General features: G+C 42.5%; 1 protein-coding gene across 9 annotated transcripts in view; it reads left to right on the top strand.

Moving 5' to 3' along the window:
- Positions 1-25,207, top strand: part of DGKI (diacylglycerol kinase iota) — a 311,737-nt gene that overhangs the window by 43,612 nt on the left and 242,918 nt on the right. For all 9 annotated transcript variants that reach the window (XM_087431348.1, XM_087431314.1, XM_087431324.1 and 6 more), the window contains exon 3: positions 6,960-7,055. In XM_087431348.1, the coding sequence (XP_087287474.1) occupies positions 6,960-7,055 (96 nt within the window). The remainder of the gene's footprint in view (positions 1-6,959; positions 7,056-25,207) is intronic.

The raw sequence follows: 25,207 nt of genomic DNA, 5'->3' as shown, positions 1-25,207 counted from the left end.
TTGTGTAGCAGACCAAGGCTATTCCAGGTAGGTTGAGTGGGGGGTCGGCCTTGTTCCACACAGTTATTCAGTGACCCAGACAGATAGTTGCTCTTACATCTTTGTCAGATGGCTTCTAAAATCAACCCAAAGGTTGACTTTCCAGGTATCCCGTATGAGAAAAGAACATGGAGGAAATGCACGTGGGGGGTTTTAAATGGCAAAGTCTGAAAATAGTATATGTCACTCCTGCTCGTGTTCCATTGGTTAGAACTTGGTCACATGACCACATCTAATTGCAAGGGAGGCTGGGTAATAAGGTCTAGCTGTATGTTCAGGAAGAAGAGAAAAATGATTTTGGTGAATGGCTAGCAGTCTTGGCTACAAAGACCAAGGAGATAAACTTGGATATTGCCAACATCTATGGATTAGGAGGGAGGAAGGAAAACTACAGAGTAATTGCAGCAATAATAACTGTATTGAAGACCTATTAACTTCTTATTGCGTGCAAGGCATTGAAATTTATGCATTTTCACATTTTAAACATCACTATGATCCTGTGATGGAAGTACAATTATTGTTACAATTATAGTAGAGAGTAAACTGAAATTTAAGGAAGTTAGAGAGGCCCTAGGTCATACACCTGGTAAATAACAAGTCTGTCTGACTGCAAAACTCATGTTTATTAATTTTGAGCTAGAAAAGGATTTATCAAAAATGTAAGAAGAAAACCACAATAGTTCATTTGTCTACTCCATTCTTGTGTGAACGCCACCCGGCTGGATATCTTTATGCAGAATTTAAGAGTCCTCAAGACCACCCTTACTTCTGACATCAGTTGCAGGTTCAAAAATCCCCAAGACCGCACTTATGTTCAATAATTTACTAGAAGGACTCATAGAATTTACTCAATGCTGTTATACTCACATGTATGGCCTATTACACTGAAAGAATACATATTCAAATCAACTAAGGGAAGATGTGCCTGAATTCAAGAGAGTTCAACACATGGAGGTTCCAGTTGTTCTCTCCCACTGGAGTCCAAGGTAGTGCTAACTTTTCCCGGCAGCCACGTATGGCATATTGCCAACTGAGGAAGCTCATCTAAACCTTGGTGTCCAGACTTTTAATTGGGGCTTGGTCATGTAGACGTGGTTGACTCACCGCATGGTTGACCTTAGGTTCTAGCCCCTCTAGAGGCTGAGCTGATATCATACAGCTCTAAGCCCCACCATAAATCATTACTATCTTAGACTATCTGGCAGAACCCAAGGCCCCCAGTTAAACAGAAATACTCATATCAGGACATTCCAAGCACTTAGAGAGATTATCTTTTTGGAGCTGAGGACAAAGGCCAGACCTCTCTTTGGCAAGGTTACTTCTTTATTATGTACTTCATTAGGCATCAGACAAGACAGATGTGCAAAAGGATGAAGCATGCAAAAAATGTAGTCTTGTAAAAGGTATGCTTCATTTTTTTCTTGCATGACTTGTTTTTGTTTAGAGAACTTTTCTTCTTTTTGTGATTTTAAGAGACTTCCATGTCTCTATTAGGCATCCATGCTTACTTCTCCCAGTTGGACTCCAAACTAACGGACAGAAAAAAATGATTATCCCTTTCTACTCCTTGGAGTTGCATATAACAAAAATGTGCATTCATTCATTTATTCATTGATTCTTAGTCTTTCATCTTTACAGTTCCCCAAAATTTATCATCTACTATTTACTAGACACGAAGTTAAGTGCTGGACATTCAGTATTCTCATGGAGCTTAGGATCTAGTATAAGAGGGAAACATTAATCAAATAATGATGCCAATGAATGAATAATTGCCAACTGAGATAAACGATGGGAAGGGAACATGGTTTTATGAGAAAAACTAACAAAATAACTTGACTTAGATTTTGGGGTCAGTGATGGCTTCTTTGAGGAAGTAACACTTGATCTGATGACCAAAAGGTGAATAGAAATTAACCATATAGAGTCAGAAAGGAGAGGAATAAGCCATTTGGATATAGTAAACAGAATGTGCAGGGGCTGGCCCCGTGGCTTAGTGATTAAGTGCGCGTGCTCCGCTCCTGGCGGCCCGGGTTCGGATCCTGGGTGCGCACCGATGCACCGCTTGTCAGGCCATGCTGAGGCAGCGTCCCACATACAGCAACTAGAAGGATGTGCAGCTATGACATACAACTATCTACTGGGGCTTTGGGGAGAAAAAGGGAAAAAAAAAAGGAGGAGGATTGGCAATAGATGTTAGCTTAGGGCTGGTCTTCCTCACACACAAAAAAAGAAAGAATGTGCAGTGAACGGTCTTTGCTGTGGGGACATTTGAACAGAGACCTGAATGAAATGAAGAATGCATAATGCAGGTATCTCGTGTAAGCAATTTTTAGTTAAGGGAGCAGCAAATTCAGTGGAACTGGGGTGAGAGCTTCCTTAGCCTGCCTAAGAAATAGCAAGGAGACCAGTGTGACTGCAAGTCAGTGACTGAGAGGGAGTGTGATAGAAAACAAGGTAAACGGGACAGAAAATGAGATTGCAGAGAGACAGGAAAGGAAGTCTGAGAGGGACCCAGGCCCTGGATAAGTGAGGACTTTGCACTCTTCCAAGTCCATGGATAGCCATTGAAGAGTTTTGAGCAGATCAGTGACTTGATCGGATTTACATCTTAAAGCAATTACTTTGGTTGCTTCGTGGAGAACAGACCATGGGGAGGCAAGAGTGGAGCAGGGACACCACTTGGGGAGCTCTTGGGATATTCCAAGCCAAAGATGATGGAGGATCAGGTGGTAACAGTAAAAGTGTTGAAAAATAGTTGAGTTTCATATACATTTTGAAACTAGAGTCAAGAACATTAGCTAATGGATAGGCATGGGAAAGAGAGACCTAGAATGACCTCAAAGTTTTCAGCAAATATTTGCAGCTGTAAGAATGGAAATACCATTTCCTGAAAATTCAGGGAGAAGATTAGAGTAAGAGCAGATTTAGAGAGTAAGAGTTCAGTTTTGAGAATGTAAAATTTTGAGGTGCTTATTAGATCTTTAAGTGGAGATGTTGAGAGGGCTGTTTTTTATGAGTTTGAAGTTCAAAGAAGAGATTCATATTGGATGAATAATTTGGGAGGCAACAATTAATTGATGGAATCTAAAGTCATGAGAACTGAATGCAGTAACCCAAAGACTGAAGGTAGATGGAGAAGAGTAAAGATATGAGCATTGAGCTGTGGAACGCTCCAATATTTAGAGTTTGGAAACACAGGAAAGATCTAGCAAAGGAGACTGGGACAGAGTGGCCATTGAGGTACAAGAAAAACAAAAAGAGCATAGTGTTTCTGGAAAGAAAGTGTCCCTAGAAGAAGGGACAAATCTGTGTCAAAAACTGTTGATTAAGATGAAGACTGAGAATTGGCCATTGGATTTAGCTATGTGAAGTCACTGATGATCTTGACAAAAGTAGTTATAGTGGACCGGGCAGAAGAAAGTCTGATGGAATTGTGTTCAAGAAATAATGGAGTAGAAAGGAAGCAGAGACAGCAAATAAGGAAAACTCTTTCTTGGATTTTTCCAGTAAAGGGAAGCAATGTGTAGAAGAATCTGCAAGGGGATGTGTGGGTCAAGAAATCAAACTACTGATATATTGTAATTTTTTCAGCCCTTCTTTTTATACAGAGTTGTGATCATAATATACAGTTAATTTTGAATTTTATTTTATTCATTTCACTTTACATCATATAGTTTTTCATATGGCTAATCTTCATATTTGTACTTCTTGATGACTTTATAATATTCCATTTCATGTATTATCCTACTTTTTGTAACCATTCTTCTCCATTGGGCATTTGTGATGGTTCCAATTTTTTTGTTATTAGATGGTAGAAATAAACCTTTTAATGTATATAGTTTTTTCTTCCACTAAGATTATTTCCTTAGGGTACATTCCCCAAAGTGAGATTACCAGGTAAATGTATGAACGTTTTAATTTATTCTATTGCTTCTTTAAAGGCTTGTGTGAGTTTGTTTCCTTTTCCATTAACTTCAGGAACTATCTTGTTAACTTGAAGTCTACTCACTATGTGTCTGTGGTTTCATGTCTCTTTCCTTAAAACCCCTCTGGGTTACCTTATGCCACATCTGTCTTCCTCTCTCACCTTCTCCTTCTCTATTGATTGTACAAGGACAAAGAAGTATCAAGTCTAATAGGTCTTCAATCATAGACAAGTTCTAGAATCTATTATCTACCAATCTTGAAGAGGTAGGGTAGGGTCTACTGTATTATTGGGTCTCAGACTCTGCTGCACATTAGAGTCACCTTAGAACTTTGAAAACTCCTGATATCCAGCTTTCACTTACTATTAGCTAAAGCACACTGTCTGGGGATGGTACCTAGGTATTCTTAAAAACTCACCAGGGTGTTTTAATGAACAGTCAGATTTGAGAACCAGTGTGTTAGAACCACTGTGGCAGGAGGGCTCTTTTTCTTTCCCTCTTCTCTTAAAAAAAAGTTCAGTCTTTCTAATCAGATCCCGACTCAAGAGTGAGGGTAGCTAATCCTAGTGGTCCTGCCTGAATATGAGGCAAAGTTTATTAGCAAGCCTCTGAGTGCTTGTGGAGAGTATGCTGTATGCAGGGAGCAAGCAGCCCCTGGCCTGGGTGAACCCTACCAGCCCAGTGAGTTAGTGATGTGCTTGCAAACCTCTGAGTCCCTGGGTCTTGCCTCCTCCTGCTTACCTTACTTTGACCTACCAGGACGTAATTTCTGGCCTGCCTAGATTGGTATTACCAACGGTTTTTGACATTTTCCTTACTGCAACATTTTATACTTCACTTTATAGAAGAGTTGGCAGGATTTTTCCTGTGTTTAGATTTCCTTAGTATTTATTTTTGAAATATTGTCCTCATCCATCACTATCTGAAAACTTTTGGGTCCAAACTTACAGCTGTTCTTCTCTTGCTTCTGTTGTTTTTCCACAAGGTTGACTGTGAGGTGAAGCCCATTTTTCCATTCACTTCCATGAAAAAAATTGAACATAACTTCCTATAGGGAAAAATGACCAAAAGAGACAAATAAGTTTTCATGAAAAGATGGTCACCTTTTGACGTAGTGATGACTCTCATCAGCATTGCTTTCCTTTTTGGAATGGTTTTGAGGCGCTCTGAGATGTGTAGGGCATGTCCCCACCTCAGGGTCTCCTTGTTCATTGTTCCTGATCCCTCAAAATCTACATAACTTGTGAATTTCTCCTGCTTCTTCACATCTCACATTCACTCTTCTAAGAGGTGGTGTCACCTTTCTTGGATTGTGAAGCATCTATAACCTTTAATTATTCTTGTCTGAAAATAGTTGAGCCTATAGGTTCTGAAAGGGAAGAATTGTATTTGAATCTGAAGAAATACATTTATTTTAAGAAATGGATGATACTTGGCATTTTTTTCCAGCTTCCCTTTGGTGTATATCTCTGCTTCTCTGTGCTGAGCTTTGGGATTCAGAGGGCTGTCATGTGGACATTTCTGGAGTGGGTTATAATAAAGGTGACACATATAAGATGGACTTCTAAATTGCTTGATTATTCTATAAAAGTCCTTATTGAAGTCATGCCCTGTATTAGTCTGCTCAGGCTGCTGTAACAAAATACCGTAACTGGGTGGCTTAAACAACAAGAATTTATTTCTCACGGTACTAGAGGCTGGGAAGTCCAAGATCAAGGTGCCCATAGATTCGGTTCCTAGTGAGAATCCACTTCCTGGCTTGTAGATGGCTACCTTCTTGCTGTGTCCTCACATGGTCTTTCCTTGGTGTGTGCGTGGAGAGAGAGAGAGAGAGAGCCCTCTCGTGTCTCTTCTTATAAGGGCACTAATCTCAATCACCAGGGCCCTACCCTCATGACCTACTTACCTCCCACAGGCCTCATCTTTAAACACTATCACATTGGGGATTAGGGCTTCAACATATGAAGTTTGAGGGGACACAATTCAGTCTATATTATCCACCATGGAAAATACTTATATGCCCATATACTTATGATGAGCAAAATAAAAACAAGAGCAATTTCCTGCAAGACCTGTGGACTTAGTCACTTTCCTTTATGGTTAACCCAATACAATGCTTCCCTTAATAGTTCAGGGCCCTTTTTAAGCAAATGAGCAAAATGTACAATTAATATATAAATCTTTCCTGTTTCTAAGGTAGTGTGCCATAAGAAGGAATGTGGAATCCTATTCATCATCCTGTTTAAAAAAAAGTATTGCACTCCCGCCCCAATGAAACTTTGCCCATTTCTGGACATGGGATTGTTGCACTTCGTATCATACGTCATAGCAGCTCTGTTTGCAGTCAGAAGGGTGTGAATATTTTTAGAAGCAGGGAAATCATTCAATCTGAAAAATTTAAAATTAAATGGGTAAAGGCCCTACTATTAGTAAAATATTTAAATTAGTAGAAATTTATTATACTTTGAGTACACAGTGACTTAAACTAAGTTTTGAGAAGCCTCTGGCTTATAAGTATAATTTACCCATTACTGATATGAATGTGTTTTCAAACAGTCTATACTTAAAATACTTTAATACTACTATCATCTTTCTTAATTTACTAAGTAAAGGCAACTTTCAATAGAATTTTGCTCTCCATTGTCATGGAATCTGCAGTGTTGGTCTAGATAAGTAAGACCTTACATCGAACAATTTAAGGATTTTTTTCCCTCATTCATTTAATATATATTCCACAGATTACCACATTCATGGATAAAGCATCTATAGACCTAATGTCTATTTTATTTATGGCTCAAATAAGCTTTTCCAAACACTTTTTTCTGTTTCTAGGATTTTGATAGCACCAACTCCAGTAGTATTTTCAGGGGTAAAATGAGAAGTGTTTCAACTCCTTGGGTTCACTAAATTTCTTGCATCTAAAATCAAAATTTGAGATCTCCCTCCTTTGTGCCTGAAAAGAAAACTGAAGTCAGGTGGGTCTTTTCCTTCCAGGAGAACGCCGTGAACGGAGAGCACCTGTGGCTGGAGACCAACGTCTCAGGAGACCTGTGCTACTTGGGAGAGGAGAACTGCCAAGTCAGATTTGCAGTGAGTGTGCTCCTTGACCTCTGACCTCTGTGCTTTCTGGGGGAAGGCCTTCGAGTTGAGTCTGAAGGCAGTGGGGTTCACTGTGACTGAGTTTCCAAAAAGAGGTTTGAAAGAGCCTGTTTCTTGTGAGACAGTTGACAGGCGGAGTTTATCAAGTTAACATGGCTTTCAGGGGGTCAGTTTGAATGGTTTTAGGGTTTGACTATGCAGGCCAACCCTTGGTATAATGTGCTACTTTATGATCATAGCCAGGGTTGTTTTTTTTTCTTTTGATGAAGATTAGCCCTGAGCTACCAGCCATTGCCAATCCTCCTCACCTTGCAGAGGAAGATTGGCCCTGGGCCAACATCCATGCCCATCTTCCTCTATTGTATATGTGGGACGCCTGCCACAGCACAGCTTGACAAGCAGTGCGCAGGTCTGCGCCCGGGATCCGAACCTGCAAACCCCGGGCCACTGAAGCGGAGTGCAGAACTTAACTGCTATGGCGCCGGGCCAGCCCCCAGCATTGGTTTTTGTTTGTGTGTGGGGTGTGGGGGAGAGGATGTGCATGGAGGAAGGGTCTCTGTGGGAGCAGGCAACTCGTTTGTAGGGGAGTGTGTATGGTGGAGGGCATTCCTGGTGGGTGAAGGTGGGGATGGGCTGGAAGACCTGTCTGGTGGTGAGTGTAGGCTAGCAAATAATTCAGACTAAGTTCTGGAGGATAAAATTCTAGAAACTATATTAACAATCAACAGTCAAGTACACTGGAGTATCCCTTGCTTTTTAAAATTTACTTTGTGTTTGTAGTTAGAACAATCTGTTTAAATGTTAAAATTCTCTTTATGTTCTGTGAAAAGAGCATGGTTGCCAGGCAGTAAGTTTTGAGGAACTAAAATTCTTGTGTTGAGAAAGTGAACTTAAAATTTTTGTGTAGTTTAAAATTATAGGTCTGAAAAGAGAGTAATGGGAAACTTAGTAAAGAAGAAAGAAAAGATGTATGCCCTCTTATTTGGCGAAATGGGCATCATAATTTACATAATCAATTTTTTTTTTTCTTTTTCATTATGTTTGTTTATTGTGTGAGAGAAAGATTTGGGGCAAAATGTAGGACCTTGGAATTGAATATGTTTCTATTAAAAACCAGTAAGGAAGAAATTGAGTTTCCACCAAAGCTTATAGAAGAATATAGCCCCTAAGGATTTTTATCAGGCTGCGTGGACTCATGAAGCTGGGAACCAAGACCTTTAAAATGGCATTAGCTGTTTTGACGTCTAGTTTATAGGTTTTGTTTGGAAGACTTTATGAGAGCTTTGAAGGACCAGGGTTTGTTTGAGTAAAGTTGGGAACAGTTAAATGACAGTGAAAGGCCCAGCTGCCCAGACTCTCCATTTCAAGTCAGAAAACCTGGATTTGAATCTCAATGGTACCCCTCACTGTGTGTCATTGAGAACTCATGACCTTTGCGTCTTGGCTACTTTTTAGGTAGAAAAAGAGAGTAGGATTAAATTATTTTTAATTTTGCCTCCAACTCAGATCTGTACTTAATTGTTTGCATTTCTTTTAATCTGGTTGTAAATTCAATTGATTTAAATATCATTTCAACTTTATGCATATGTATTTTTAATTAAAGTATAATTGCATGGGATTTGATTAAATTAACCAAAACTAAAAGAGGCTCAGCTGTTTGGACTAAAATACCATAAATAATGAATTAACATTAGGATCTTAGTTAATTGCATAAACATTGGTCTCGGGATATCAGATGATACAAAATGGAAAAAATGAAAGCCAATCTTACTTGTGTATATACTTTTGAACTATTATCTACTGATACTCCTGCCAGCTGATGGACTGTAATTTGTTATGGAGTTCTGCCTTATTTCCAAATTACTCCCTTTGATCCTTTTCTGGTGCTCTTCTAGGGTCAGCCACATATTACCTCTCTTGGCAAATATATGAACAGATACTCCAGATCCTCCTTAGACCATGTATCAGTAAATAGCGTTGCTATCCACTAGCTGATTACAACTTGGACACTGTTATCTCTATGCCAGGAAAAACAACAAAGAATAAAGGAAATTTTAGGTAGAAGTAAGGAAGTAATAGAGTTGTGAAAATCACCAGTGTTCTTCTGAACCTTCCTCATAATTTCGTCCCAAATACTTGGCTCTATTAACTCACTTTACCAAATGTCTGGAAGATGAAGTGCTGTCCTCCAAAAAGTGTTGATTAAATGAAGAAATAAATCAGTGAGGAAGTTGAAGATCTAACAGTGTTTCCTCATTATAAGTTCCTGAAGTCTCAGTCTCTTTACTTATAAGGTGGGGGAAGTGTTGTTTTGAGGATTCAATGAGATAATGCCTAGAAAGGACTTGCCACAGCAACTGATATAATAAATTAAAAGGGGAAAGAAAAAAACTCAGAAAGGACAGGAGGAGACAATTCACAAAAGAACTACCAATGGCCAATGTATAAGTGAAAAATATAAATAAAGTCAACCAAATTAAAACAACTATGAGGAGTCAATGTTTGTGCCTATTAGCAAGGATTTACAAAACGATAGTCCTTACTGCCGGTTAGTTGAGGCTGAAATGGGGCCTCTTGTTGTCAGCTGGCGGGAATATGAGTTGATAGACTTCACAAAATTGTCAGCATGTGGTAAAAGCATTAGAAATCTAGCGCTCTCTCCCCCTCCCGTGGGCATCACATTTTGGGAAGGACATTGGCAAGCAGGAGGAGACCCAGAGGAATGTGTCCAAGTTGGTTTGGGGTAGGGAACTTTGCAGTAGAAGGAAGACTTAAATAACCTGGGCTATGAAAGATTATTAAAGATGTAAGGGAGAGAGAGTGGACCCATCCCTCAGTGTTTGAAGAGCTGCCTTGAAGACCAAGGAAGGGTCTTGCTCTCCGTTGTTAGGAAGGTAGAACTAAGTTATACTTATAGAATCCACTGATTCTAACAGAGGATCTTATGCTCTGGTATAACAAACATCACCTGGAAAACCTGTTAACAATGCACATTACTGTTTCTCTCCTTGCTCCAAATGCTGATTCAGTACGCCTGGCGTTAGACTTGGGAATCTGTGATTTTAACAAGCGCCTGAAATAATTATGGTGCAGATGGTCCATAAACTTAACTTTGAGAAATACTGTATTTTAAGGAAGATCTTTAACAACCAGAGCTGTCCAGCAAGGGAACAAGGTGCCTGGAGAGATGTGCTCAAAGGATGTGTTTGCAAATAAGTTGGATGGCCGTCTTTCAAGGATGCTGTAGAGGGGGGTGCGCATGTGCTTTGAGTAAGAGGTTAGGCAAGGAAATCTCCAAGAGAGCCGCCAGTTTAAATGTTCTGTTTGCAGCTTTCTTAGAATTGAACAACAGTTTTATAAGAAAAAAGCATACATACATAGATTATGTATTATGTTCTCATTTCTTTTAATGAACCACCTTTGAAGAAAGCCGACCTGTTGGGTTTGGGACCAAATTACCAGAACCAGATACTACCTGCGGGCTTCTAAACAAAGTGCAGCAGAGCGCTTGGAGGAGGAGTGAATCCATCACTGAAGACGTGCCTTTCACTGCTTACCCTATTTTAGCAAAGCAAATGTCACAAGTAGAAGTTAAGAGAAGGGAGAAATCAGTGTGGGTTGAGGTAGACAGAGGCGGCTTCATGGAAATGGGGCTTCAGCGCAGTTTTGAAAGATGGGTAAGATTTACATAAGTGGAGTTGAGGAAGGAGTACATTTCAGGCAGGGAGAGGAACATGAGCAAACTCAGAGGCAGGAACAAACTTTGTACAAGGGAGGAGGCAATCATGAGACAAGCATGAGCGCATCAAAGAGCATGCGTTAGGTAAGAAGGGAAAGAAGGACGGATGGTGGTGTGTGCGTGTCCCTGTTTTCTGAACCAAAACTTGGATTGCATGTTATAAATGCCTGTGTGCTTATGAAGCATGGCCATATAATATATTGTCGAAACCAAGACAGTTTTGAGGGTAAAAGTGGCTGCTGTTAGTAATGGTGCTGTAATATTAAGGGCAAACCAGACTGCATCAGGGAAACTGTCACCCTAGTTTATGGGGACATTGCAATAGTCTATTTAAAACCAAAGCATTCTTGCAAATCTAGGACCTTCTGCTGCCATCTGGATTGATATTTAGGGGCTGATATTGAAAGGCATTGAAAGCAAGGCAGTCACATTACAGGACTGTTGTAGGAGAGTTTGCTCCAAAGCCTCAGGGCTAAACCAGATGACCTTAAAATCCTTCCTCTTCTATGTTTCTCTAGTGGCAACATTTCATATTGTAGAATGTCTGTGAGCAGACATTTAATGGGATTAAAGATGTTCCCAAATCAGTGAAAGTCCCCAAATTAGTAACTGTTTCTTTTTCTGGTCTAGAGAGTAGAAAGGGCTGCAAAAGTTATGAAATTGGAGCAGAAGAATCGCTGTTTCCCGACCTGATTATGGGGGGAGGGGAAAAAGTGAAATAAAATTCCAACTAGGACCACTCTTGTGTGGTGATATTTGTTTAGGTGGGCATTTCTTCATTCGTTTATTCTGTTAAGTGGTTATGGGCTGAGTACCCAGTACCAGAAACTTCACAGTGTTGAGAGTGACAGTTAATTGTTAAGTGACAACCTCACAGCTTAGTGGGTACACTCTGTAAAAAACACTCTCATGCTTTGTTGATAGGATATACAAAGATGTTCAGCCAAATATTCGTTCTCAAAGAAGCTCATGCCTCTGCTAATAATCCATAGAGCACATACCAGTGCACACCTATTTTTATACTTAAAAGACACTTGCCTACGTTGATATGTAGGTGTACACCACAACTGCCTAGATACGTGTAGACACAGAGAGGCAACATGGGTAGTAGGCAGGAAATGGACTTCGTGTGAGACTGACCTGGGTTTGAAAACCCACTGTTCCATCTCTGTACTGAGTGAACTTTGGACATATCATTTCATCTCTTTATGCCTCCATTTCCTGATTTAAAGTATTGTTATTAAGATCAATCTCAGTGATTCTTATTTCTGGATGAGCATTGTAGTCACTTATTAAGCTTTACTTTTTAATTTTATTCTTTAAAATGGTTAGTTCCCAGCCTGAATCTACCACATCAGAATCTCTGATGAGTGGGACTGGGTGTGCTTATGTTAAAAAAAAAACAAAACAATGCGGGGCCAGCCCCATGGCGTAGCAGTTAAGAGCGCTGGCGGCCCGGGTTCGGATCCCCGGCGTGCACCGAGGCACCACTTGTTAGGCCATGCTGTGGCGGCGTCCCATATAAAGTGGAGGAAGATGGGCACAGATGTTAGCCCAAGGCCAGTCTTCCTCAGCAAAAAGAGGAGGATTGGCATGGATGTTAGCTCAGGGCTGATCTTCCTCACAAAAAAAAAAAAAAAACACAACTCTACAGACGATTCTATGTGCTGTCACATAGAGTGGGTAGAGAGCCATTGATCTACTTCATAAAGAGTGTCAGGACCAAATGAAGTGGCCTGGTCCTCACATCTGGTACATTGTAGCTGTTATGGTTTAATTGTGTTCCCCAAAAAGATATGGTGAAGTCCTAACCCCTGTTACCTCAGGATGTGACCTTGTTTGGAAATAGGGTTGTTGCAGGTGTAATTAGTTAAAATGAGGTCACACTGGAGTAGGGTGGGCTCTCATCCAATATGACAAATGTCCTTATAAGAAGAGGAGAGGACATACAATGATACACAGGGAAGAAAGCCACGTAATGACGGAGGCAGAGATGGGAGTGATGCAGCTACAAGCCAACGACTGCCAAAGATTGCAGCCTATGGTCAGAAGCTAAGCAAGAGGCCTGGGTCAGCTCTCCCTCAGAGCCCTCAGAAGGGTACCAACCCTCTTGACACCTTGATTTCAGATTTCTAGCCTCCAGGGCTGTGAGAGAGTGTGTATTTTTGTTATTTTAAGCTACCGGTTTGTGGCACTTTGTTAGGCAGCCCTAGGGAATGAATACAGCAGCCATTCTGTAGGGTGAGTTACCTTATCTGGCCACACAGATACCTCCACAAGGCTCACAGGCGCGCACACGTAGAGGTACATTTAAGTCAGTCTTGAAAGAGGACCACGGTCGAGAGGTATGTGGATAAGTGAGCAGACAGGCAGGTAGGTGCCGGAAGCTGAGAGCGCGGGGAGGAGCATAGGTGCATGGTTAGGTGGGTGAGAGTATGTAGGTTGGCTAAGAGAAGAAAGAGCTGTCAGACTTTAGAATGCTGTTACCAGATCTATCGTCTCTATTTTTAAATGTGCTTATGTCGCCTTCTTTTTGTGGGAAGGCTAATGGGCACTGTTTAGCTTTTGTTATTGTTTTGTTCATGTGTTCTGCGCAAACCCTTTCCTCGTGGGTAAGATTTGGTGAAAATGGCCAACCCCACCTGTCACACCTGACCTTCATTCCAAGGTATCTCCCAGTATCTCTTGCAGCTTAATAAATATTGTTTTATTGAGCAAATGAATGAATTGCATTGGGGAGGCCATGTGATAGGGGGCTGAGGGGGAGTGGAGAGTGAGGAACCACACAGATATGGAGACAAATAGATCTGGATAAAAATCCTGGCTCTGCCCTGCTTCTGAGTCACGGGTTCCTCTGTAAAATGGTGATGATTATGTCTACCTCTCAGAATTGGTAGAAGGATGTAGAAGGATTAAATTTGTTGGCAGATGTTAATATCCTCCTTCCTTCTCTCTTGTTCCTGCTTCTGTTTCAGTGTCACTACATTGAATGAGCCAATTGGTACTTTGGTTGAACTTTGGTTTCCACAGGGCCTATGTTTGAGATTATTCTGTCAGACCCCAGCACTAAGACTCCTATGCTTCCACCTATCGTTGTGCTGCTGTGTGCAATGTCCATAGTCTCCTAGGTCATAGGTGGGACCAACTGAGTGTGACAAATCAAAGTACCTGTTCTGGAAAACATCTCACAGGCTGGGTCTTCTTATTGGTGGGTCAGAAGCCTCATCGTTGTAATCAAGTGTCACAGCATCTGATCACCAAGATGCTGGCCATGTCCTTGGGTTCTTGGGAGAAACTTGTAAGAAGAGTACAAGGGCAGGAGCTCTCTGCCTTACTGGAAGGAAACTTTCAGCTTTTTGTTGTTTAAAAAAAGAAAGATCCTAGGGGCCGGCCCTGTGGCGTAGTGGTTAAGTGCACGCGCTCCGCTGCTGGCGGCCCGGGTTCGGATCCTAGGTGCACACCGATGCACCTCTTGTCAGGCTATGCTGTGGCGGCATCCCATATAAAGTGGAGGAAGATCGGCACAGATGTTAGCTCAGGACCGGTCTTCCTCAGCAAAAAAGAGGAGGATTGGCATGGATGTTAGCTCAGGGCTGATCTTCCTCACAAAAAAAAAAAAGAAGAAGGATCCTGACCCTGGTGACACCCTGTCTGTGTCACCTCTGGAAGATGGGTGCAGCGGATGGCAGCTTGTGCAGGTGCTGCTTCCCGCACATCTGTGTGTGGTGGGTGAGAAGGGGAGAGAGTCAGTGCCCAGTGTGCATTGCTGGAGACTTTCCGCCCATCTGCGCCTTCGGGTCTGGCAGGTGTACGCCACAGAGCACCAACCTTGGCCTTGAGCCTCAGCGTGCCCCGAGACTGCCTGCTTTCTGCTCCTGTCCTGTCGGCCTCCCATGCCGGTTGTCCAGCACAGCAGACTGACGATCTGCACCTCCAGATGGCGGCTTGGCTGAGTGGGGTGTGGGCTGTCAGAGGGAACCGTGAGTGTGGCAATAAAGCCCAGGAGGCTACGCCAGCTTTCTAGCTGGCCTAGAGTTGTTTGGGTGCCAGCCTGAAGACGCCATCTCCGGTGAGCTGCCAAGGCTGCTCTCTGCCAGAGGCCCCTCCGCCCATTAGGATATTGAGGAGCTAATGAATCAAGATGACTCAGGGAGAGCATCGCCATCAACAAAAATAGTTTTGAAAAAGCATTTGCATAGACAGACTTTCAGCTCCTGATGCCCTAGTCAGTGGATGTGAGTGGAGGAAGGGAGTGGGGTGTTCCTGTGGGTACAAGTGATGTTGTCCTGTGTGTGTCTGGCCAGATGGTGCAGCATTTCCATGAGATCATCCAAATGCACACTTAGAACTGTATTTGGCACAGGGCAGGTCCTTAGCGTTAGCCATTGTTACCATTACAACTATCGTTGTTGTATAGCTTTGCACCACATAACGACGTTTCGGTCAATGACAGACCTCATATATGATGGTGGTCCCCTAAGATTAGTACTATATAGCCTAGGAGTGTAATAGGCTGTATTATCTAGGTTTGTGTAAGTACACTCTGTGATGTTCATGCAGTGACGAAATCGCCTAACAATTCATCTCAGAACGTATCCCTGTCGTTAAGTGACACATGACTATAATTGTAATTATTTAGCATAGGGTCCATATATTTGCGGAGAATATAATACTGGTCCTGCCCACTTCATGCAGTAGAGATAGTGACAGGATTTGGAGCCTAGGAGCTTTAGGATTCCGTCACTCCCTCCTAGGTGGCCCTGGATCAACAGTACCATTGTCTGTTTGCACAGTCCACTTTTTTCTTTAACCAAATAGTGTTCTGGAGAGCAGTAAACTCATATAACAATATGAGGTATTGTTCATTACAAGAGGCTTGTGTTCAAATAAGTTTAGCAAACAGTGAACACCTTTAATATACAAATATGTATTATGAAGCTCTAAGAAGGGCAAAAGTTTGCAGGATTTTGTATTTTTTCCTCAGAAGAAGGGATGATTGTTGAACCCATTATTTTTCCCACAGAACACCTATTGGTATCTTGTGGGATCTCAGTATTCTGTGGACAACTATTTGAGAAATGCTCACTCAATGCAGTTCTCCTAGGACTTGTCAATGTTGATCAATAACAACAACCCTCTGCAGTGGTCGTTGGAGGCAGTTTACTTCCACTTAATGGTAAAAGGAAGAAAAGTCAGAGAGGCTTAATCACCATGCAGAGCCTCATAAGTTTTCTGTGTCTTTGTGTAATTCTCTTGCCTTTATAAACTGTCATTAAGCTATGTGTGTGTGTCTTATTTTTTTGTTAGAATTTGAGCCTCTGAGAATAATTGTCATCTCTTCTGCAATGATAATTTTCGACTGAGGCTGTGTTTGTGGGTTTGTATTTGGGTATATGTTTGTGTGGAGCAGTTCTGTTGTTATTTAATATTGGTACAGTCCTGTTACTTGATAAAAATAGTTTGCATCTGATTCAGCATAGGGTTTGCATACCACCTTGGCAATGCCCAGGTGTATAGAGATACTTTCCCTTCTTCCAGTGTTTCTCAGTGCCAGGAACACAGAATAACAGATTTTAACCAATATTCTTGTTGCTCAGAGGCCCCAATCTTGGCTGAAGCAGTGTTCACATTAGCAGTTACTCAAAACTGCCATGAGCCCCCAAGTTCACATTGTCTCTGTTTTTTAGGAGCTTGTTGTTGTTACCTATCTCATATACCTGGCACATACAGATTCAGAAGGTAATGCCTTAAAAACAGAAGGAAATGGAAAGGCCTGCTTTGATATTTTCATTGGAGGAGGTGTGTGGGCTTTGAAATCAAATGATCTGACTTTGAAGCCAGGCTCTGAGATTTTCTAGTCATGTGACAATGGTCATCGTTGTTTGTTTTATTTTGTGTTGAGGGAGATCAGCCCTGAGCTAACATCTGTTCCCAATCCTCCTCTTTTTGCTGAGGAAGACTGGCCCTGGGCCAACATCCGTGCCCACCTTCCTCTGCTTTATATGTGGGACGCCGCCACAGCGTGGCCCGATGAGCAGTGCACAGGTCCGTGCCTGGGATCCGAACCCGTGAACCCCGGGCCGCCAAAAAAGCAGAGCACAAGGACTTAACCACTGTGCCACCGGGCTGCCCCTTAACCTCTTTAAATCTCAATCTCACATCTGTAAAATGTGGATAATATCTGCTGCTTATGGTTGTTGTGAAACTTAAATGGGATAATGCATGTATAGCAATTAACAGCATGGCAAGTCACAAACGCTCAATATTAGTTACTGTAGTCCTTCCTCTTTGAGTGGAAGTGGTTCCAGTGGATTGTCAGAAACTGACACCCGAAAGGCAATGCCAGAATACTAACTCCGGAGGGCCTTGTAATCCACCTCTCTCGCACTGAATTAGAGAAAGGAGGGGGTGAAACAACTAGCCCAGCTGACAGTCTGTCCTTGACTCTGTGCCCCGTCTCCATTCTGTTGATCTTTTATAACACATATCACTTTCTGTCATTAAAAAATATATCACTCACTTACCTGTCTGCCTGTCTCCACCATTAGAACATAAGCTCCATTTAGCTGGGGTATTCTGTCCGTCTTGTGCTCTCCTGGATCCTCAGCACTGAGAACAGTGACTGCGCTGAGTAGTTATCCTGCCATTTTTCATGGAATAAATGAATGAGTTCAATGATGTGATTGTTGAGAGAGACACATACACACACAGACACCTGTCACCAGATCAACCCTGCCATTTAAGTATCGTTATACTCAGAATCCAGGACATTTGAATTTCTGCCTTATTTTTAAGGCTTTTCACAGGGAAATTCAACTCTCACTGCCAGCAGGCTATTGTGAGGTTTTAAGCCCTGTTATCCAGTGTCATGCCTACAGCAGCCCATCTTATTTGATTCGCGTGGAGGATAGAGACTGCTGTTTACCATTCTTGGCACAGGCAGTTGTCGTACGGTTGTCATTAGTCCATCCCCATGGGGCTTTCATGAGAACAGATCATCTAAAACAATCATGTCAAATATGTTTATCGTCATCAGTTTTGTTCTCCTAATCCATTACTAGTAAAGAAAATGAGAGGGAAGTAGTGAGTTGTAATAGAAAGAGATGGCTTTAAGTCAGAAAGACTAGGTTCCAGTCCTAATTAATCTATCTTGGGCAAATTGCTTGATCTCATAGGGTCTCAGCTCCTTAAAGTGGGTGAATAGTACCCACCTTGCATGGCTGAAGTGAGCTGTGTTTATAGAGCACATAATATATATATCACACTGCTAACCTCCTGGTAAATACTCTGTGGTAATAATGTCCTCATTGAAAAATGGTATGGGTAGGTGTGTGCATGTGAATGAAAACCCCAATGCCAATTGGAGATACAGGGCTGGGTGAACCATGACCGAAATAGTGGGATTCCTGGACTAGATTGGCTGGAAGACTTTGTCTTAATTATGTCATCAATAGTTTGGGATGTAGGAAATGGCAATGAAAGGATAGCTAATTTACTATGGCTTGATATGGCTTCTTAAGTAGATATAATCTTCCAGATTAAAGCAAATGTCTCCAAATTATTGTTTAGAAATCTTAAGCTGTGAACTTTAACAATTCTATTTCCACAAAGTAAACTGATAATGAGACTGTGTTAGGATTCATGCTGCAAGTAAGACAGTGTATATCACACTAGCAAGGATTAAAAGGCAAACTTTGGTGTTTTCTGGTTTATATTAAACTTAAGATCTCTGCTATGCCCTTGATAGACTACTTCAGAACTAGAGCCATTAAGACAGGATTGAGACACCACTACCTGTTAACTTGTCTTCATTATGACTTCTGTAATATGTCCAGCCCATCCTCACTCATATCTCTTTGCTTGAAATTTTTGAATGCACATGTGTTTGGGTATGTAAGGCTCTAATTGTGTGAATTTCTACTTGTTAGTGTCTGTGTACTTGTAATCATATTTATATACATTTTTTGCACATGTAGTAACACTTCAATTAATCTACTATAAGATGTATGGCAACTTTGTTCTGAGATAACCTTAAAGAGAGTATAAAAATTGAACAAGGAGCAACCACAAAAGCATCTGGAAAGAACCAAAGACGGGAAGATAGCACATGATAAAGTTAAAGCTATTGACCGGCCCTGGTCGTATAAGCCAGGACCTGCTGGTACCTAAGCTGAGAAGCGTGGAGGAGACAAATGGGAATAAAGAAATAAGAGAAGACAAGCAGGCAGAAGAAAACACAAAGCAGAAACAAGAGATGAGAGCAATGAAGTACAGAGACAATTCATTATAATAGTTATAGAAATATGAAGTGTCCCTGGGTAAAAGGAGAATCAGGAGTGGGAAATAGAATTATGGATTTTTGTAGATTTCTTCGAGTTCCTAAGAACTCGAAGTTCCTGCATCATGCATCATGCATCATGACCATGAAGGAGGGGGCAGAGGAACGCCTACGCAGCATAGCAATCTCGAGCCTGTCGATGAAGGGGCACACCAAGCATTATACAGCCCAGCTCTGAGAGCAGCAGTGGGTTGGTATCTTGCCCTTAAACTTGTGCCAGCCAGTACAGATTTATCAGGCCATTCACTATACTTTTCATAAGTAAAAGCTGCAGTATATAATTGTTTCATATCTCAATAACTGTACCTGGATTTTATGTAGATTTACAAAGATAGTAGCGGTGTGCGCTAGTTACCCAATTGAGTTCTAAGATGTAGACTTCTAAGATGCACCTGTAGCTTTCTACTGAAGCCCATCGGTCCCTATAACTTTCTTCTTATTAAAAAAAAAGGTATTAAATTCACTAACATAAGCCACTTTTAAACCACTCTTAAAGAGGATGATTTGGTACAAATTTTAATATGAGTGTGAACTATTGAGATACAGGCATGTACCTTTTTTCCCCTTAAAATGAATCCTGTGTCATTCTGACCATAGCTTTGTCCAATCCTAACATAATGGTCAAAACGTGACGAGGTATCACTCTTTATAACCAGCCATCAACTTTAGCTTTGAATTAACACGATTTCTGGCAATTTGATTCTTACCAAATTGTCTGTTTCTCAGGTGAGCCCCGATTGGCTGCTTTTCAGGAGGAGGAAAGGTTGTCATAGGTTGTTCTAGTTCTCATGTTCAGCTCACAAAGTCCTTTCCCTTCCCTTAGCTTTCTGTGCTAAGATTTTGGTTTTCTTTCTCTTCAAATGAAAGATATAAACTATGCTGGCTGTTGGGGAAATATAAAACTTTTTATTTGTTTCCAATAAACGATGAGAAGGTACTTTTCTTCTTTTTCTGTATGTCTCCAGGGAAGCTGTGGGATCCACCCTTCTGTGCCTTAGCTGAGGTAGATCCTGCTTACCCTCTAGATTTGTAGGCCTATCTGAGATTAGTCAGGGGAGGCATCTCTAAAACATAAACACTTCACGTGCAGACTGCTTCAGACGGTGCGTTCCTGAGAACACAACAAGATATGCTGTTTGAAGAGCATGTTGAGTTTTATGGCGTTGCTTTAGAGGCAATCCCAACCATAACGCAGCATGAGAGTGTAGTATTTGTACCAGCCGGTCTGCGCAAGCCAGCCGTCCAAGGCGTAGGAATAAAGCCATCCCTGGCTATGAGTTATTCTACTGAAAGACGTGAGGCCCGAGTAGGAGAAATCTGTTAACCTTTGGGAGACCTGCATGTGACTGGAAAGAGGTGTCTGCTCTACCAGTTAATCGCTCTTACTTCTCTGCCTTCTTGTCTGTTCCATTCTTGTCACTCCAGTTTAGGCTTTAATTGCGTAATATGTGAATTATCACTGTGGACTTATTCTCTTTCAGAAAAAAATGGCCAGTGTCTTAACCACGACCTGCAAGATCCCGTATGGTCTGGCCTGCCGTTATTGTCTGGCCTCATCTGCACCTAGTTTACCCCCCTCCCGCAATACTGGCCCCTTTGCCACTCCTCAGACATCTCAAGACCTCATGCCTCTGGGCTTTGCACTTGCTGTTCCCTCTGCCGGAATTCTTTTCCCCAAGATAACTACATGGCAAACTCCCCCACTTCCTTCTGGTGCTTGTCAAAGTGTATCTTTTCAGTGAGACCTTTCCTGGCCAACCCATCTACAGCTTCCCCTTTGCCCCACTCCTGATGCTTCCTATTCCCCGTTCTTTCTTTAATGTTTCTCTTTAGGATTTATTTCTGTCAACATATTGTATGTTATATTTATCTATCTTGTTTATTATCTGCGTCTCCCAGGAGAATGTCAGCTCCATGAGATCAAAAAAACGTTTTTTTTTTTTAATGTTTTGATCACTGCTGCATCCCCAGTGCCCGGCACCTAGTAGGTGGTCAGTATTTAGTGATCGATTGAATTAAGAAATTACTCATCTCGTTTCCTTTTCTCTTCTTCCTTCTGCTTTCAGATAGTTGTGCATACTGCCACCAGATTTATTATTTTTGACCATATAAGTCTCAAAAACTCTATTAGTGTTCTGCTGCCTGTTAGATTACAATTTGTGTTTCTCAGCCCAGATTTAAGGACTTGAGCAATCTTTTCCCAACCCATCTTTCTAGCCTAATCTGCACCACCCAGCCAGGACTTCTGTTTGGGAAGACTGGCTATTTGTGGGCCCCAATTCTACCCAGCAGGTTTCCTCTCCAGGCCACAGCTACCCAGACGCGTATTCCAAGGTTTAACTAGCCTAGAGATGTAGGTGGAATCACATAAGCAGCAGTAACGTAGACTTCCTGTTCTTAACTCTGCCCATTTATGTAAGACCTCAGCCTTCTGCAAAATAGCCTTTCCACCGAGTATTCTGGGGCTCCCCGGAAGACATCTCATTTCTGCTCACAAAAACCATTGTTCAGCTGTAATCACCCTGAAGCCTCGACCCTATTTTCCTCTATTGTTTGTAGAGGTCTTCTAGCCCTCAGATACCTTTAGGGTGCCTCATTACCTCTTCTTTTGGGTTTGCATATTGTGAGAATGCCTATGTCCTGGCAGGGGTGGGTGGTTGTCTCATGATTTCAAAGCCACCAGTTCTTCAGACTGGGGCTGGGTTGGGGGCTTAGTGGGGAGCAAGGCTGTCTCTACAAATGCTTTCTCCTTTCCTCTCTCCCTTCCTTTCTTCCAGAATGTCTATTGAGCTCCTATTTTGTGTCAGGCAGTGTACTTGGTGTTTGGATTATAGCAATGTGAAAACACACAGAGGAATCTCCATCTTCTTGTAACTCTACAATTTTTGACCCTGGGGCCTCTAGGGAATAGTTCTGCGGGGCCATTTCTCTTGCAGCCCCTCATGACGCAGCCAGTGTTCCCACTCCTCACGCCTGTGGACACCCTACTCCACCTGATTCCCCAACCAGGTGCACACCTAGAAGCTTCAGCACTTGACCGTCAAACCTGCTGCCCAACAACTCATGCAAATGGCCCTCTGTGAGCCGGATGACTCTGCACCCCATTGGACATGCCAAAGCCAGTCTCAGTTCTTTTTAGGAGACATCAGTGCCTACCGTATAATAAGGCTTTGGCTCTTCTCCCTGCTGGAGCGTCCTCAATTTTTCAAATGTCTACATCTTTTAAGGCCCAGTTCAGGAATTTGCTTTTTCTGTTAGGTCCTTTTTACTGAGTCAGCCTCTGAGGTTTTACCCTCCTCTAAGTTATAGCTCTCATCGTCTGAGCCATTCATTTAGCATTTAGCCACGTGTGGCCTTTTCTTTCAAGTCCTTCTTGTCTCCTCAAGTGGCTCACCAGCTTCTCCCAGGAAAGACAGAAGCTTCTTCCTCTTGATTTCCTGCCCAGCACTCAGCATTGCATTATACACATAGTGATGGTTAAAAGTATATATTGACTAAATGTCCATAAATATGCTTTGGAAAAGTCAGTGGTTAACAGATTGTTTCAGCCACATGGAAAATTCACTTATGTGGGGCACCTCAGACATCATGATTCCAGAGAACTGGCATATGCAGATTTAGGTGTATTGGTGTATATTGGAGCATTGCATGAGTATTTTTGTGCACTCATTTACGTGAGTCCCCCACCCAACCTCCTGTTGTTCCTGCTCCTTTTTCTTTCAGATATTCTGAGGTACTACTCTCATTGTTAGTATCTCGGGTATCAATGGTGAGGGGCTATCTCGGAGGGATTCAGCCCTTGCTGAGCCCTTGTCTGTGCAGAAGACATGGCAAAAAAACATGGGGTCTTGACAAGAGAAGGTCTTGACTCTTCAACATAGGCCAACAGTACATGGGCTGAGGGGTGGGCCTCTTTAACACAGAGTGAGGTCTCTCTGCAGAGACCCTCTGAAGAGAACCCCTAGACTCTCCTCAGTCCACAGACTCTTCTGGACATGTGGCATCTTTGCTCCTTGGTTTGGGATCATGAAATCCTGTTGTCACAGGCACACTTAGTGATGTAGTGAGAAACTGTAATAGGAATGTGCTGGAACGTCCCCTGTCCACCCTCTGAAATATCCTGGTTTGTCTGAAATGTCCTGTATTCTGTTTGAAGAAAAGAGGAGCCAACATGAGTGGCAGTGGAATCTGTGCTTCGGGCCTTAAATCACATTAATGGAACTTCCAGATAATGTCATTCTGCATTTTTCCTAATACCAATTTACAGATTGCGTCTCAGGCTCCCCAGAGAAGTAGAACTTGCCAAGTATGCTTGTCATTTCTTCTAATTAGGTTTTTAAATAAATCAAAGTACTGTTGTTTTCATTTACCTTGGATTATACAGCAGGAGCGTTCTTGTTCATGTTGCCCATAGAGGCTGTCCCCACTGAAAGGACAGCAGAGTCCTGACACCCTAAAGCCTTAGGAAGTTTCCTCCCCTCCACTTGACTGAGCATTCCATTCAGAGAGGAAAGGAGGCCTTGCCTGTGCCCCATTGCCCCTCCTCTCTGCCCCTTCCACCACAGTGCCCAGTAGACTGAGCTTTGTGTCTGAGAGGGAGCAAGAAGGGAGGATAAAATTCTTCTTGCCTCACTTGCTGTTTTCCCCTTGCTGGATTCCTAGTTCTCCCTTAGTTTTGTTCCTTAGCGTGAATCTTCTGATCCGGGAAAGGTGAAGGGGCTGAGAAATCACTGGGGAGAAGACAGCTAGGTGGGAGCTTGCGGGTAAGTGCCTCCCACAAGCCTCATCTGCTCCCCTTTCCCAGCTTTTCACCACTCAGCATCCCCTCCAGTTCTTTCCCCAGAGTGCCTTCTCTACCTCCTTCCCCACTCCCAATGTGGTTGGGTTCCTGCCTGGAGCCCCTTCCCCGGCCATTCATCCTTCCATCACTGTGGCCTCGTTGTAGGGGTGAGGATAAGTGGAAGGAAGCAGTGATTCCTTGCATTAGGTGTGTGAGCCCAGGTCTGGAGTGAGATGCTACAAGCCCCTAACTTGGTTTGGCCAGCAGCAGGCTCTGGCCTCTGAGCTCTCCTGAGACAGGAAGACCGAGAAGGGGCTGGCATGCTGGCCCTGAGGACTCTAAGTATTTCCTCCTACTTCTCCTCTTCTGGTCTCCAGTGATTAAACCTGTGGAGGTGTGTGGTCGGGGGAGTCCTTAAGAATACAGCAGGAGAGACATGGTCAGCAGGCAGGACCATTTGCCCATCTTCAGGGAGAAATAAGGTTTGGTGTGTGCCTTATTGGGAAGGAGCATAGCCAGCCTTGTTGAACATGCTTCTTGGGGGTCAAACTTCAGACTGTTAGGGGTGAGCTTTAATTTCAGTTACCTTGGGCAGCAAGGAAGCCCCATCTCTTTCACAAATCATAGGCCTGTGAAACTAGTTTCCATTTCCTCCTTCTTCTCCTGCACCTCCCCTCCCTTCCTCCTCCCTTCCCTCTCTCTCTTTTTCTTTCTATCTGTCAAACCCTATTAACTACCACCAGATATTCATTGCAACTTAGCAAAAATCACATCTCCTTCTCAAAGGAAGAAAAAATAGCTTTCTTGGTGGTACATATGGATCTGGGACTTAACGACCAAAGGAAGTGGGTGGGTGGGATAAGATTAGATATTAAACTCTTTATCAGGGACAATTATATACTTTCTACCCCTGCTTGCCTCTGATCCTTTTGTCCCCTCTCCAGCCACCATCCCCAGCTCCAGTGGTCTAAGGCTGTGAAGATGTTACTCCCATGCTGGATATGAGCTGACGTTTGGTGAGGAGCTGTCACTGCCTCGAATGCCAGCAGTGCCTGCAGCATGGGAAACGTGTAGGGCCAAGTCAGAACTCGGAATGTCTTCTCTTACAATCTCTGTTATGTTTGCTAGTTAGATTATGCCTGCCATCCTAAAGCAGAGCGTATCATTGTGTCATTATTAGTTAAGTAAATGTTGATCATGATGTGATGGGATATGATCTATATTATATCCTATATTGCCTTAGTTTTCATAGATGTGCCACACACACACATACACAATTACAAATT

Source organism: Ceratotherium simum, chromosome 1, assembly GCF_057802395.1.
Source record: "Ceratotherium simum simum isolate JZ-2026a chromosome 1, ASM5780239v1, whole genome shotgun sequence".
Lineage (NCBI taxonomy): Eukaryota > Metazoa > Chordata > Mammalia > Perissodactyla > Rhinocerotidae > Ceratotherium > Ceratotherium simum.
This window is presented reverse-complemented; position numbering and strand designations above follow the sequence as displayed.